Source organism: Crocuta crocuta, unplaced genomic scaffold, assembly GCF_008692635.1.
Source record: "Crocuta crocuta isolate KB4526 unplaced genomic scaffold, BGI_CrCroc_1.0 scaffold431, whole genome shotgun sequence".
In the NCBI taxonomy this organism is placed as follows: domain Eukaryota; kingdom Metazoa; phylum Chordata; class Mammalia; order Carnivora; family Hyaenidae; genus Crocuta; species Crocuta crocuta.
Genome location: NW_027528859.1, coordinates 4,654,068 through 4,669,796, shown reverse-complemented (window position 1 = coordinate 4,669,796; position 15,729 = coordinate 4,654,068). Strand labels below are relative to the sequence as shown.

The 15,729-nt window shown below is 40.5% G+C and overlaps 1 protein-coding gene across 4 annotated transcripts in view; it reads right to left on the bottom strand.

The window, feature by feature from the left end:
- RNF38 (ring finger protein 38) overlaps positions 1-15,328 on the bottom strand; it is a 59,247-nt gene extending 43,919 nt beyond the window's left edge. For 3 of the 4 annotated variants that reach the window (XM_077756177.1, XM_077756179.1, XM_077756181.1), the window contains exon 1: positions 9,631-9,803. In XM_077756177.1, the coding sequence (XP_077612303.1) occupies positions 9,631-9,633 (3 nt within the window). In that variant the 5' untranslated portion in view covers positions 9,634-9,803. Of the gene's footprint in view, positions 1-9,630; positions 9,804-15,261 lie in introns of those variants that run through there. The other variant, XM_077756183.1, reaches the window with a different exon arrangement.
- Between the last annotated feature and the right edge of the window lie 401 nt (positions 15,329-15,729).

The following is a 15,729-nucleotide window of genomic DNA, read 5'->3' as shown; positions in this document are numbered from 1 at the left end:
TAATAATCCAGGTTCTAGTTCTTCTCGCATTACCTTACACCAGCTCCTTCCTGCTTTGGGCCTCAGCCGCCTCCAGTAGAAAATTAAGGAATTAGACTAAAATGATGTTCCAGGATTCTCTGAACTTCCACATATGATTAACACTATATGCAATTATCTGTGTACCTTTGTCTCCCATGTCTGACTGAGCACTGGCTCTGTAACCCCTGTGGTCCAAACCTACAGCCTGAAACACAACAGCAAGTGCTTAGCAACTGTGAATCAAAGTTCCAGTGATAAATTACAGGCGTTTACAATTTCTGGACAAAGAGAAGCTAGAATGCTACAACAGGCTCCAATAAACAAATCCCCTCCCCCAGAGCCATACCCTCATTATGCAGTCCTGTTATCTAGCTGCACCTTCCTAACACTCTCAGTCTTCCAAAGCAGGCAGTTTGGAGATGATTAAATCCAAACCATAAAGTTGTTTGGGGTTTTTTGTTATTTTTTTCTTCATTTCATAACAGAGTCATAAATCCCATCCACACCTTTAGATGCATCCAATGTAATCTGTTCCTAACTTGCGGAGTCGCTCACAACTCCCAATCTACTACTGTAGACTCATCTAGCATTACCTCAGCAGAACCTCAGCCGCACAAGCTTCCTTACATAACCCAGACCACTCCTGAAACCACTTTTCTTGTATACTTGGATACTGGCTATGTGATGATAGGAGGAAAGAAAGAAAATGGGAAAGGGAAGTGAAATTACCATTTGAGAGCTCTCTGATCTTAAGAGCCAGATTCAAGTGCTGAATTTTCAGCAGCTGAAAATCTATTATNATGAAATTACATAGCTATAATATATAATTAAATATAATTAATAGTTCTAATAGTTTAGCATTATCTTTCTGAGTTTTCTATATATACAATCCTCTTGGCAGAAAATAATGACCATTCAATTTCTTTTTTTCCAATGCAGTTTTCCTTTTGTCTCGTCTTACTGCACTGGCTAGGACCTCTAGTACAGTGCTAAATAGAAACAATGAGAACAGGGGCACCTGGGTGCCTCAGTCAGTTAAGTGTCTACTTCAGCCCAGGTCATCATCTTGTGGTTCACGAGTTCGAGCCCCGTGTCAGGCTCTGTGGTGATAGCTCAGAGCATGGAGCCTTCTTTGGATTCTGTGTCTCCCTCTCTCTCAGCCCCTCCCCTGTTCTCTCGCTCACTCTCAACAAAACAAAACAAAACAAAACAAAACAATGAGAACAGGCATTTTTTCTTATTCCCAAACTGGGAAACTTCCAACATTTCACCACTAAGTATGATGTTTGTAGTAGGTTTTTTGCGGATCCCTTTAGCAATTGAAAAAGTCCGCTTTTATTTCTAAGTTGCTAAAAGTTTATCATAAAGGGATGTTTAATTTTATCAAAATTTCCTGCATCTATGAGGTAATCATATAATTTTTCTGTTCATATGTGAATTACATTGGGGTACCTGGGTGGCTCAGTCGGTTAAGCATCCGACTTAGGCTCAGGATGTGATCTTGCAATTTGTTAAGATTGAGCCCCACATCAGGCTCTGTGCTGACAGCTCAGAGCCTGGAGCGTGCTTCAACATTCTGTGTCTCCCTTTCTCTCTGCTCCTCCCCTGATCACACTTTCTCTCTCAAAAATAAACAAACATTAAAAAAATTTTTTTTAATGTGAATTACAGTCACTGAATTTGTTTTGTTGTTGTTGTAAAGATACTTTTTTTTAAGCTTATTTACTTTGAAAGAGAGAGAGCTGGGGAGGGGCAGAGAGAGAGAGAGAGCGAGAGAGCAAGCAAGCAAGAGAATCCTAAAAGATTCCACACTGCCAGTATGAAGATGCAGGGCTCGAACTCATGAACCTCGGGATCGTGACCTGAGTCAAAATCTAGAGTCGGACACAACCCTACTGAGTCACCCAGGCTCCCTGACACTGACTGGTTTGGGATGTTAAACCAATTTTGCATTCCTAATAAAATCCTGTCTTATTTATTACCTTAATATTATATACTGTTGGATTTGTTTTGCTAACATGCTGATTAGGATTTTTACATCTGTGTTTCATTTTGTTTTGTTCTGAAAGAGAAAGGAGGGGGGGGAGAGAGAGAGGGAGAGAGAGAGAGAGAGAGAGAGAGAGAGAGAGAGAGCAAGAGCAAGAGCAGGGGAAGGGCAGAGAGAGAATCCCAAGCAGGCTCCACAAGCAGTGCAGACAGTGCAGAGCTGGATCCCATGACTGTGAGATCAGGAACGGAGCCAAAATCAAGAGTCAGATGCTTAACAGACTAAGCCACCAGGCACCCCAACATCTGTGTTCTTGAGTGAGATTTGCTGTTATTTTCGATTTTTGTAATGTCCTCATCAAGTTTTGTTACACAAATTATGCTACCCTTAGAAATTAATCAGGCAGGCTGGGTGCCTCATGGTTAAGTGTCTCACTTTTGCTCAGGTCATGATCTCCTGGTTGGTGACTTGAAGCATTGGGCTCTCTGCTATCAGCACAGAGTCCATTTCAGATCCTCTGTCTCCCTTTCTCTCTGCCCCTCCCCTGCTCATTCTCTCTCTCAATAAAATAAGATAAATGAAATGAAATAATAAAATAAAACAAAACAAAACAAAATAGAAATTAATCAGGGACGTGGCGCCCGGGTGGCTCAGTCAGTTAAGTGCCCAACTCTGTATCTCAGCTCAGATCATGATCTCACAGTTCACAGGATTGAGCCCTGAGTTGGGCTCTGTGCTGGCAGCACTGGAGCCTGCTTGAGGTTCTTTCTCTCCCTCTCTCTCTCTCTGCCCTTTCCTGCATGCGTGCACACACTCTAGCGCTCGCTCTCAAAATAAATAAACAAATAAATAAACAAACAGAAACATTTAAAAAAATGAATCCGGTAATGTTTTCTCTTGCTTTACTCTGTAGAATAGTTTCTGTAAGACTGAGGTTATATATTGATTCTTTAAATGTTTGGTAGAATTTGCTGGTTAGCCAACTGAACTTGGAACTAAATTAGAGTTTCGGTCTTCCTTATTTTTTTTAAACATTTTATTTTCAAGTAATCTCTACTCAAACTCACAACCCTCAGATCAAGAGTCCTGCTCCACCAACTGAGCCAGCCAGGTTCCCCTGTCTTTTACTTTATTTATTTTTTTTTTAAGTTCATTGATTTTGAGAGAGAGAGAGAGACACACAGAGGGAGAGACAGAATGTGGGGGGGGCAGGGAGGGAAGGAGAGAGAGAGAGAGAGAGAGAGAGGGAGGGAGGGAGAGAGAGAGAGAGAGAGAATGAATCTCAAGCAGGCTCTGTGCTTGATCTCACAAACCGTTGAGGTCATGGCCTTTACTGAAATCAAGAGTTGGACACTTAACCAACTGAGCCAACCAGGCTCCCCTTTCCTTATTTTTTTACAAAGGAGAAACAATTATAATTTTGGGATACATGTGAGGAAGCTCTCATACTGAAACTCACAAACTGCTTCTAGAAATCTAACTTCTAATCTTGTGACTATGAAGGGTTCTACTGCTGGAAATACACTTTCTAGCACACTGCATAAACAATAAACATTAAATTATACAAAAGTGATAAGCAGTCTGCTGAATAGTAAATACAAAATTTCATTTGGTTCTCAGTTTTGCACTTCTAAGACATTACAGACCATCTAAACATAATGATTATCTGAAGGACCTTTATGTGAGAGCTGACTCTGAGGCTATAGTCTTTCCTGTTCCTTTAACACACTTCTATCACAATACCTTACAGTATTTACTAAATGCCTGTTTGTACCATTAAACTGTAAGCCCCGTGAGAGCAGGTCCCATTTCTCTTTTGCTTGTTATCACTGATGTCCATATTTGGAGAATGTTGGCTAGCAGAGAATACACAAAAAAGGAAGGAGGGGCATCTCTTATTTTAAGGTGTTCAAAAGCATGATTCAAGAGCTGCAAATTAAAAATCACTTGTCCAGATGCTGAAGAACCCACTCACATAGAGAAAAAATACTGGAGGGGGAAAAAATGCCATCCACTTTTGGGACCTGCCAAAGAAGGTGTCAGGCAGAGAATGGCCTTCCTGTTGGGAGTCCATGACCTTTATAATGAAGAGGCGGTTTCCCACTGTTAACACTGTCAGAAATAGGGTTGTGCTGTCATCACATCCACTGCCAAGTCTCCTGACTGCAACCTCACTCCGACCCCACCCACTACTGCTGAATCCGTGGCCTCTATTTTGTGCTCTAACATAGCATTGATCATTCTGCTCTGCAAATATGTACTCACTCAAGTCTTTTGCATATTAGACAGTGAACTCCTTGAGGCCAACGACTGAGTCTCACTGATTCAGGCAGGGCTTCTACCACAGGGCAAGCACTCTCAATAGTTCAATTAATGATACGTGATATTGCGTAACGGTGGTAATTCCAATGTTTTTCTCAACAGGCAAATTCCCAGGGAGAAATGAGACACAAAACCAGAATGGATAATGAAAAGAGAAGAAGGAGACTCCACAAAATTTCAAAATTTCCTAAAGCTAGCTCTGCTCATCTTCCTCCGTAAAAGCTTCCCTTCTTCCACCAAAACCAGCTGAAAGGACCTAGTAAGATGAAACTACATACTGGAAAGCTGTATTGGCCGAGCACTATAAAGGCTACACATTATCTATAACCATGACAAGATGTGATCTAATGCAAAACATCAGCCTAAGCACTTTCACCCACAAATGTTAGCACCTGTTAAGAGTGGAAAGGTTATTTTTCAGCAGCTGCCAGCTATAGTCGCTAAAGACCAGAAAGGGGCAGCAAAGGCACACCCAAACCCAACTCTACTGAAAGCCTCCCATAACATACAACTTTAGGAAGAGTGGGCAGACTGCTGTTCCCACAGTACACGTGTGAGATGCCAGGCACTGAACCATGACAGTTTTTTAGGCAGTGAAGATGAGAAGGGGCTAAAGCAGAACCAGGTGAAAGGCCATGAGCCAGAAAGGAGTTCAAGATCAATGGGTAGAGAAACCGGAGTGCCTAAGCTAGTCAGAAAGTGGAAAAATAGAGCCACATCAAGTCAGAAATGGAGAGGCAAGGGTGCAAACAAGCACGCACTGCACATCATGGCATATTTAATCTCTGGAGCAGGATAAATGAGAAAGAGCTGACTCTCAGGCATGACGTGCCTTATAGCACACCCTTTGAAGCAGAGGTCTTAAAGGCACCTTTTTTCATTTTGGTCTGGTAAATAGGGAGCATCCTGGGAGCAATTTTAATTGCTATGACTCTCATTCTAAATTGCTCCAGCAGCACAATCTCAGGGCAAATCATATGCCGATACTATACTTTTAAAATATCCGTTGGACAGGCAATGAAAAGAGTTAACCACATACAGATCTAGGTTGTTCAACAAAGCCTGTTAATTTCATCGTTAAGGATAAACCATCTCTTCTTTTTTCTCTTTCTTAACGTTTGATTATTTTGAGTGAGAGAGAGCGACAGAGTGCAAGCACGAGCAGAACAGGGGCAGTGAAAGAGGGAGAAAGAGGATCTCAAGCAGACTCTGTGCTATCAGTGTAAATCCTGACTCATGATTGAACTCACTAACAGTGAGATCACGACATGAGCCAAAATCAAGAGTTGGATGTTTAACCAACTGAGCCACCTAGGCGCCCAAGGGGTGAACTATCTCTTATTTATAACATTAAGTACTACATTTAGGTTTTTTCATTGTTTTGATATTATAAACATATAATGAATACTCTTGTACATATAGTTTGCACTGAATTTGAAAATATATCCTTAGGGACATCTGGGGTGGCTGAGTTGGTTGATCGTTCTTGATTTGGGCTCAGGTCATGATCACACAGTTTGTGAGTTTGAGCCCCACGTCGGACTCTGCGCTGACAGCTTGGAGCCTGCTTGGGACTCTCTGTCTCCCTCTCTCGCTGCCCCTCCTTCTCCCTTTTCTCTTAAAAATAAACTTAAAAAAAAAAAAGAAAATATATCTTTAGAGGCTAACTTCTATCGGTGCAATTGGTGTTTCAAAGGACCTTTTTCAAATTTTGACAAATGTTGCTAAATTGCCTCCTAAAAAGTTTTGTCCATTTTTACTCCACCCAACAGTAAATGAAAAAGTAGTTGGGGAGTCAGCTCTGAAGAGGAAGCAGCAGTGTTTAAGGGCATCCCCTGAGGAAAGATAGGCTAACCCTATCTTTGCAGTAGGCCAAGGACTAGGGAGAGAAGTCCTGAAGACAAAAACTTGGGCCAGGGTGTCCTGAGAAGTCATATTTCATACCTAACTTTAGACTCTCTTTGTTTTAATTCCCTGTTAAATCCCTGAGCCTTTATGGTCTTATTAAATGCAATAGCCTAGGAAGTGGACCCAAACTGGAGACAAACTGACATTAATGAGAACAGCAGTACTTAGGAAAGCTGGTGACCAACAGGCCCTGAGTCAAAGGAGGTCAAGCAACCACCAGAAAAGATACCGAGGGTATCCCAGAAACACCTGCAGCAGAAGGCCGGCTAGAAATGGTCAACTGCAGCTAAAAGGAACAGGGATCAAATCATTAACAATAAACGGGGCGCCTGGGTGGCTCAGTCTGTTAGGCATGGGTTTGAGCCTCACCTGGGGCTCTGCACTGACATCGCAGACCCTGCTTGAGATTCTCTCTCTCAGGCCCTCCCCCATTCTCTCTCTAAGCATTAAAAACAATTTTCTAGAAACTTAAAAGCTGGGAAATATTTTTAAGTATGAGAGATGATTAATGTTCCTATGCAAAGAGATGGCAAAATGGGACTATCCCAAAAGAAGAGAAAGTTAGACAAAAGACAAATTTTTTAAAAGCAGTGACGAAGTAGCAAATGAACATATGAAATCTCAGGAGTCCTCACAAAAATATCCATTTAAACAATTAGAAACAATTTCTTATCAATCATTCAGAAAGCAACTGGCATTATGGATGCTATTCAATATGAAAAGGAAGTGAGACAGGCATTCTCATATGGAAACATAAACTGATGCATATGAATGTGTGAAAAAATATACAAAAAGGGACAAAGGCTGAAAAAAAGTTCATATCCTTTGATTCAATTCTACTCTAGGAATCTATGCTCAAGAAATACATCATTCAAAACTTATTACACAACTACAGTAATCAAAACACTGTGGTACTGGCATAAGGACAGATATATAGACCAACTGAACAGGATAGAGAGCCCAGGAGTAAACCCTTACATATATGGTCATATGACCCCAAAAGGGTCAAAGGGTTCCTAGACAATTCAATGGGTAAAGAACACTCTTCAACAACAGTGCTGGGAAAACTAGATATCCATATGCAAAACAATGAAGACAGACCCTTACCTTACCCTATATGCAAAAATTAACTCAAATGAGTCAAAGATCTGAACTTAAGAACTAAAACTATAGAACTTTTAGGAAAAAACATAGGGGAAAACCTTCATGAGACTGGACTGTAGTGACTTCTTGGCTGTTACACCAAAAGGCAGGCAACGAGAGAAAAATTAATTGGAATTCCTTCAAAGTAAGACTTTTTTTTTTTTTACAAATAGTTTATTGTCAAATTAGTTTCCACATAACACCCAGTGTTCATCCCCACAAGACTTTCTGTGCAAAGGACACAACCAAGAGAGTAAAAAGGCAAGCTCCAGAATGGGATAAAATATTTCATCTGTCTGATACAAGGGGTTAATACCAAGACTACATAAAGAACTCCTACAACCAAAAAAAAAAAAAAAAAAAAAAAAGCCCAAATCTGATTTAAAAAATGGGAAAAGGTCTTGAACAGACATTTCTCCAAAGAAGATAAACAAATGGCCAACAAGCACATGAAAAGATGCTCAATATCACTAGTCAGTAGGGCAATGCAAATCAAAACTACAATGAGATACTGCCTCACATCCAATAGGATGGCTACTATTAAAAACAATAACAGAAAATAACAAGAGTTGGCAAGGATGTGGAATGTAAAATGGTGAAGCCACTTTGGAAAACAGTATATCGGTTCCTCAAAACTCTAAAAATATAAACAATCCAGTAATTTCACTTCTGGGTGTATATCCAAAATAACTGAAAACAGAGTCTCTAAGACATATTGTACACCCATGTTTTTTTTTTTTAATTTTTTAAATGTTTTTATTTATTTTTGAGAGAGAGGCAGAGCACGAGCTGGGGAAGGGCAGAGAGAGAGGGAGACACAGAATCCGAAACAGGCTCCAGGCTCTGAACTGTTGAGCGCAGAGCACAACGCGGGGCTCGAACCCACAGACCGTGAGATCATGACCTGAGCTAAAATTGGACGCTTAACCGACTGAGCCACCCAGGCGACCCTTGTACACCCATGTTCTTAACAGCATTATTCACAATAGCCAAAATGAGGAAGCAACCCAAGTGTATCATCCGTGGATGAATGAACAGACAACAGAATGTGATTCAGCCTTTAAAAGAATGGAAATTTCAACATTCATGCTACAACATGAACATACTTTGACAATGTTACACTAAGTGAAATAAGGGACTCACAAAAAGACAAATATATTATGATCCCATTTATATGAGCTGCACAGAGCACTCAAATTCATAGAGACAGAAAGTAGAATGGTAGTTGCCAGGGGCTGGTGGGGGCGGGGAGAGATGAGGAGTTACTGTTTAATGGACACAGTTTTGCAAGATAAAACAGCCCTGGAGATTGGCTGTACAACAATGCAAAAAGTACATTCACACTCAACACTACTGTACACTTAGAAATGGTTAAGAAGCTGGGGCACCTGGGTGGCTCTGACTTTGGCTCAGGTCATGATCTCATGGTACATGGGTTCGAGCCCTGTATCAGGTTTTGTGCTGACAGCTCAGAGCCTGGAGCCTGCTTCCTGGATTCTGTTTCCCTCTCTCTCTGTTCCTCCCCCACTTGTACTCTGTCTCTCTCTCTCAAAAATAAATACATTAAAAATATTTTTAATGATAAGAAGGTAAATTATATGTTTAGGAGTATTTTACCACAATTAGAAAAAAAAATCTCATCACAGCAACAAAAGGAATGTTTAAAAATATAAACCAGATTATACAGGCAGAATGAAATCTAAACTTCCCTGGCTTACCAAGTTCATGATCTGCCCTGTGCCTACTTCTTTAACCTCATCTCTTTACCACTTCTACCCTCATCCACCTTGCTTGTACACATCAGTCTTCCTTCTGTTTACATGATCTTTCTAGCCTCAGGGTCTTTGCACTAGCCCTTCCCTCTCCATATGATGTTCTTCTTTCTCATGGCCCAAATTTTCACAACTTGTTCCTTCCTCTCATTCGGATCTTAGCTTAAGTGTCACTGTCTTAAAGGCCTTCCCTAACACCTAATCTACAGTAGCCAACTGCCCAATTACTTGTACAGCGCTTATGAGCATCTGATTATTTATTGGTTTACATGTACAATTCATTTTCTGCCCTTTCACAAGAAAATAAGCACCAGAAGAACAAAGACCTTCCTTGTTAGCCTTTCCACCACTCTACCCTGGTGACTCAACAGTACCTGGCACATAGTAGTCACTTAATATTTGCTGTATGAATAAACATACAATAGTTTTTAAAAATCACCCAAGGCTCCAAAATTAAAGACAGGTTAAATAGATTACCATGTATCCTTATGGTAGAACATTATGCAGCCATTTTAACTGATGTTTCATGTATATACAGTGTGCAGAAAAGATGACCATACATAGTAAGTTCTCCCACCCTTCATTCTCTTCTTCTTACGTTGACATTACTCCCTAGTGGTGACATTGAGGCTCCCTCCTCTTGAATTTGGGCAGGCCTGTGACTATGCTGAAAAGTGATGCTTTGTGACTTCTGAAGTTAGGTCATAAAAGGCCATACGCATCTCCCTGGTCCTGTTGGGGAAGTCACTAGAAATCAAGGTGCCATGCTATGAGGAAGCCCACACTACAGTTAGGTGCTCAGGCCAAGGGGCCCAGTTGAAGTCCCAGCTGAAAACCAGTATCAGCCATCAGACATGTGAGTGAGGACTTCCAGATGACTCCAGCCCCAGCCACCATTTGACTGTAACCGGATGAGAAAATTCATGCAAGAACCACCTAGCTGAGCACAGGAAACCTCAGAACCAAGAAAGATACAAGTACTCTGCACCAAATGAATTTTAGGGTAATTAATTACAGAGCCATAGATAATCAGAGCAATTAGTTTTATTTTAACCATGCAGACAATGCAAAGGGATGGAGTTTTTTTATGACATAGTTTGTTTCTATATATTTCCCCAAATTTCCATAATGGACACATGTGACTATATAATGGAGTGCATGGTGAGATTTTTTTTTCCTTTTTTTTTTTTTTGAGAGAGAGGGAGAGAGAGAGAGAGAGAGAGAGCGCGTGCGAGCGAGCAGGTGAGGGGCAGAGAAAGAGGGAGAGAGAATCCCAAGCAGACTCCAGATTGTCTACACATAGCCCAATGCAGGGCTCAGTCTCAAGAACTATGAGATCATGACCTGAGCCTAAATTAAGAGTTGGATGCTTGGGGTGCCTGGGTGGCTCAGTTGATTAAGTGTCTGACTTAGGCTCAGGTCATGATGTCACGGTCCATGAGTCTGAGCCCCAAACTGGGCTCTGTGCTGCGCCTGGAGCTGCTTTGGATTCTGTGTCTCCCTCTCTCTCTCTCTGCCCCTCCCCTGCTCATGATCTCTTTCTCTAACATCTAAAAAAAAAAAAGTTGGATGCTTAACCAAATGAGTCACCCAGGTGCCCCAAGATTTAAATTTTTTTAAGCAGGGAAGCAAGAATAATAAAAGGGATCTTTAACTGACTTTTTTTTAATGAACCATAGAAGATTTAGGAATGGCTTATAAGCATATTAAAACAATGCTCAACATACTTAGTCATTAGAGAAATGCAAATTAAAACTGAGATGTCCCACCACAGCTGCTATAATTTAAAAGACAATCAAAAAGTGTGGGATGTAAACATGTATGTGAAGAAACTGGGTCCCTCATCCATTTGCAAAAACAGTTTAGTAATTTCTCAAAATGTTAAAAATACATGTGACCAGCTAAACAAAAACATACTTACACAAAAATGTTCCTAGCAGTGTTATATATAATAACCAAAATATGGAAACATACCCATCAACTGGTGAATGGATAAACAAAATGCATTAGATATGCACTGTGGAATATTATTCATCCATAAAAAGGAGTCGAATAGTGATTCACGCATCAAAATTGACAAACCTTGAGATAATCCTGCTGAGAGAAGCCACACACAAAGGCCACATGTTATGTGATTCTGTTTATATAAAATGTACAGAACAGGCAAATCCATACAGACAAAAAGATTAGTGGTTGCCAGGAGCTGGGGCAAGGGACAACGAAGAGTGACTGCTAATGGTTACAGGTTTTTGAGTGAGGAATGTGAAGATTTTTCTAAAATTAGACAGTGGAGATAATCGTAAAACTCTGAATACACTAACAGCCACTATTTGCAATTATACAAATATAACTAATTTATCTTGTTAATAATAAATTCCAATTGTTACTTCTGGGTAGAGGGGTTAAAAGTAGTGCTACACATCTTTTTATAATCAAAGTGTAATTTTTTTAAAAAATAAGAAATGTAACAGATCAAGATTAAAAGAAAGTACACATATGGTCCTGAAAGAAAAACCAGTCACACATTTCCTACCTTCCCTGAAAGTGGTCTGCATGGCATTACACAAACTGGATTGGTGCCTTCTTCTGTGACAAATGTTAATTTTGTTCAGAAAAGACTTCTGCCTTTAGTAGCCATTCACATACATGCCAGTTTAGAAAGAATTCTCCCATTTCCTTCTCTCAAATGACCAGCATTCCGGGAAGTGTTCCAAGCCACTCTGGGAAAGTGTACCACTGAGGCTACAAATTAATTCATCTCACCCTGGTTCCATCCTCAGTCACAGATGAATGAGTTAAAATTGAGGCAACTTTTAAGAAAAATCATGTATTGTTCCCAAATCTGAGAAATGGACCATGCCTGAAAGTTAGGTGAGATTAATAAGTGAGGCATCAATATGTGTTGGGACAATGTTTTCACAATCAGAATAGCTAAGCAATTATTTTGCATGATTTGTATAAGGGATAGAAGATCTGGTCTAGCCCCAGCACTGTAAGGTGACTCCTGAACAAGTCATTTCTCCCAATGGGGTCACAGCTTCCAAGTTTATTTTAAAAAGAGGATTGAAGAGGCATCTGGGTGGCTCAGTCAGTTGAGCATCCAACTTCGACTCAGGTCATGATCTCACGGTTCGTGGCTTTGAGCCCCACGTAGGGCTCTGTGCTGACAGCTCAGAGCCTGGAGCCTGCTTCAGATTCTGTATTTCCTTCTCTCTCTGGCCCTTCCCCCGCTTGCACTCTGTCTCTCTCAAAAATAAATAAATGTTGGGGCGCCTCGGTGGCTTAGTCAGTTAAGCGTCTGACTTTCGCTTAGGTCATGATCTCGCGGTTCGTGGGTTCGGGCCCCGCGTTGGGCTCTGTGCTGACTGCCAGCTCAGAGCCTGGAGCCTGTTTCAGAGTCTGTATCGCCCTCTCTCTCTGACCCTCCCCTGCTCATGCTGTCTCTCTCTCCTAGAAATAAATTAAAAAAAAATATTTAAAATAAATAAATGTTAAAAAAATTTTTTTTAAATAAAAAGAGAGTTGGATTATCTGAGCCCTATAAGCTCTTCAATTGTCAAAGTGAGTGAGAGAAATGTATGTATGTGTACACATACATGTCCAAGTGATATGTGTCAGGTAGCAGGCTCATTGTTTCTACTTTTACAAAACCAATACCCATTTGTTAAAGAAGTCAGAAGATGTTGCAAACATGAAGATCTTATTTTCAGACATGCTCTGCACAGCCGCCTTCCCGAGAATACCTGATGATCCTATTCAAAGCTGCTATCCAGCTCCTGGTGGTTCTCATCCCATTTATTCTGCTCTACATTTTCTTTAATCCACTGCACTTACTGTAACATATTACTTATGTCTTAGGTTTATTTTTATTGGCTGCCTCCCCCAGCAAGACTGTACAGTGATGAAAAAACAGCAATCTTTGGTTTGTATCCTGATATATTTCCTAAGTGCCTAGACACATAGTTGCCAGTCAATAAATCTGAATGAATCAGTTGAACAAATTATAAATACATAGTCAAGAGACTCTAACCCATTCTCTCCATTTCCCTCTTGGAAACAATCATAAGTAGTATACACACAGCAGGCAGGAGACAGGGGAGGGCAGTTTCTCACAATTCTTTGATTTGTTGGCCAAGTGACAAAATCCCTTAAAGTTCTCTTCCCTCTCCCCGGGTATTTCAGGGAAAAAATGCCATCTCCTAAAAGCACAAAACCGGTCATAGAAAGATGCAGAAATTAGGAGCAAAAACATTTCAAAGTAGGTGGCAAGTATCTGGTGGAGGTGGAGAGAAATCTTACCTCCAGCCTCTACCTGGAGACAGAACAGAGCGCAGTTTGGCATCACCACAGCAAATGAACAAATGGAGAAAAGCATATTATACTTAGCAGAGGAAAGAAAAACTTAACCCCAAAACAGCTTCACAATTACAAAGCACAGTTGCAAGCACTATTACTGGCCTAAACTGATTCTGCCTTTCCCTCNCTCCAGCCTCTACCTGGAGACAGAACAGAGCGCAGTTTGGCATCACCACAGCAAATGAACAAATGGAGAAAAGCATATTATACTTAGCAGAGGAAAGAAAAACTTAACCCCAAAACAGCTTCACAATTACAAAGCACAGTTGCAAGCACTATTACTGGCCTAAAGTGATTCTGCCTTTCCCTCTATTATCACTCTTTTTTTTCAAATGCTCATTTCTAAAATCTCTGGTATACTGAATGTTACAGAGCTAACTGTATATAGTCTTGCAGTATCTTTCAAATGGCTTGCTTCTAAAAAGTTAAAAGTTAAATCCATGCCTCTGGGTAACTGTAATAATAAAAGAGACTCAGGAATGCTAAAAGCATGCCACTCTCTCTGTAAACAGGCTGAAATCTGTCTCAGCAGAGCTCACAAAGAGAGACCAACACACAGAACAAAGAAAGCCATTTGGAAAATCCCAATGACCAACCAACTTCTTGATCTAGCTCCAACAGGATGAGGGAGGAGGATCTTGATTAAACAGCAGAGAAAAGGATCACTTGGATTGGTTTGCCTGGGAAAACTACCAAGGGAGTGATACATTCCTGCATGTAAGACACAGGAAATGGGAGGGAAGCCACTGGAAACTGATGATGGAAAAGACTAAATTTAAGCCCATCCAACCTCAGCAGCCAGATGTTCCAAACACCAAGCCCACATTAGTATCTACTTGCAAGGGCTGGGCCATCATCGGTGCTGATGAGTACTGGAAAGCCCCCAAGGCCAGGTTGCTTTAAAGAAGCAAAACACCAAAAAGAAACAAAACCAACAGTTCTTCGGACCTGGTTTAAAAAACAAACAAACAAAAAAACAGGCCCAAAGCAGGTTTCTTTTGCATGAATTAGATCATTCTTAATCCCCAACATTTACTCAGTTTTGGAAACAGAAGGGGAAAAAAAAATTATGAGAAGAAATGGTAATCAAACACAATCAACTAAACAAAACAAAACAAATTAAAGTGGCTAAGATATTTCAAACTAGAAATAGACACAAATTGGGGTGCCTGGGTGGCTCAGTCGTTTAAACGTCCAAGTTCAGCTCAGGTCATGATCTCACGGTTCGTGGGTTCGAACCCCGTGTCGGGCTCTGTGCAGACAGCTAGCTCCAAGCCTGGAGCCTGTTTCAGATTCTGTATCTCCCTCTCTCTCTCTCTCTGACCCTTCCCTGCTCACATTGTGTCTCTCTCTGTCTCTCAGAAATAAATTAGAAAAAGAAAAAAGAAACACACAAATTGTTGAGACAATTAGCAGCTTTGGGAGCACCTGTTCATACATTAAGATAATCTACCCAGTCTGTGCAAGAAACGAGGAAGAAAAGTGACAGGGACAAGGATGAGCATTTAAAAAAAAAAAGGAGGGTTTATCAAGAGACCAGCCCACTTCCTGAAAATTATCCAAAACACAGAAAAGTGTTCTGAAGTGGTCTAATAACAATCTGATGCATCAACCAGCAAGGCCCTCTGCTTCTCAACATCATGCCTCCCGAGGCACACCCTCCTGGCCCTGTGTCCACAGTTATGCAAGTGAATCCAACAATATAACGGCAGCATGCATTTTCACCATGATAGACATCAACACATGTCTCACCTTGTCACTGTCATCATGACAAATGTGGTCGTGATGGATGGACTGGCACTGAAAAGAAGCACCAACACTACCTATAAGAGAAAGGGAGGAAAAGTTAAGATGCAGTAAATCCTTACATTTAAACTGTTTTTCCAATTAAAAGTGCTTTTAAATCATCCCATCTAATCCTCAAAAATACTTAGTAGTAGGCAGGATAGAGATTATTACTTATGCAGTTTAAGCAAAACAAAACAGAGAGGCTGACTTGCATAAAGTAGCAGTCAGTGAAATGGTGGGTCTGAAACTAGAATTTTGTTGTTCAAACCCCTTATTCACCACTGTCTACTATACTAAGCAGTTAGCTTTCAAAGTATGACCACCTAAATAAGCACAACAGCCTTCAATAAGGCAAACCTATTTAAAAAAAAAAAAAAAAAATATATAAATATATATGCACACACAAATACATTATTATATATATAAAATCTT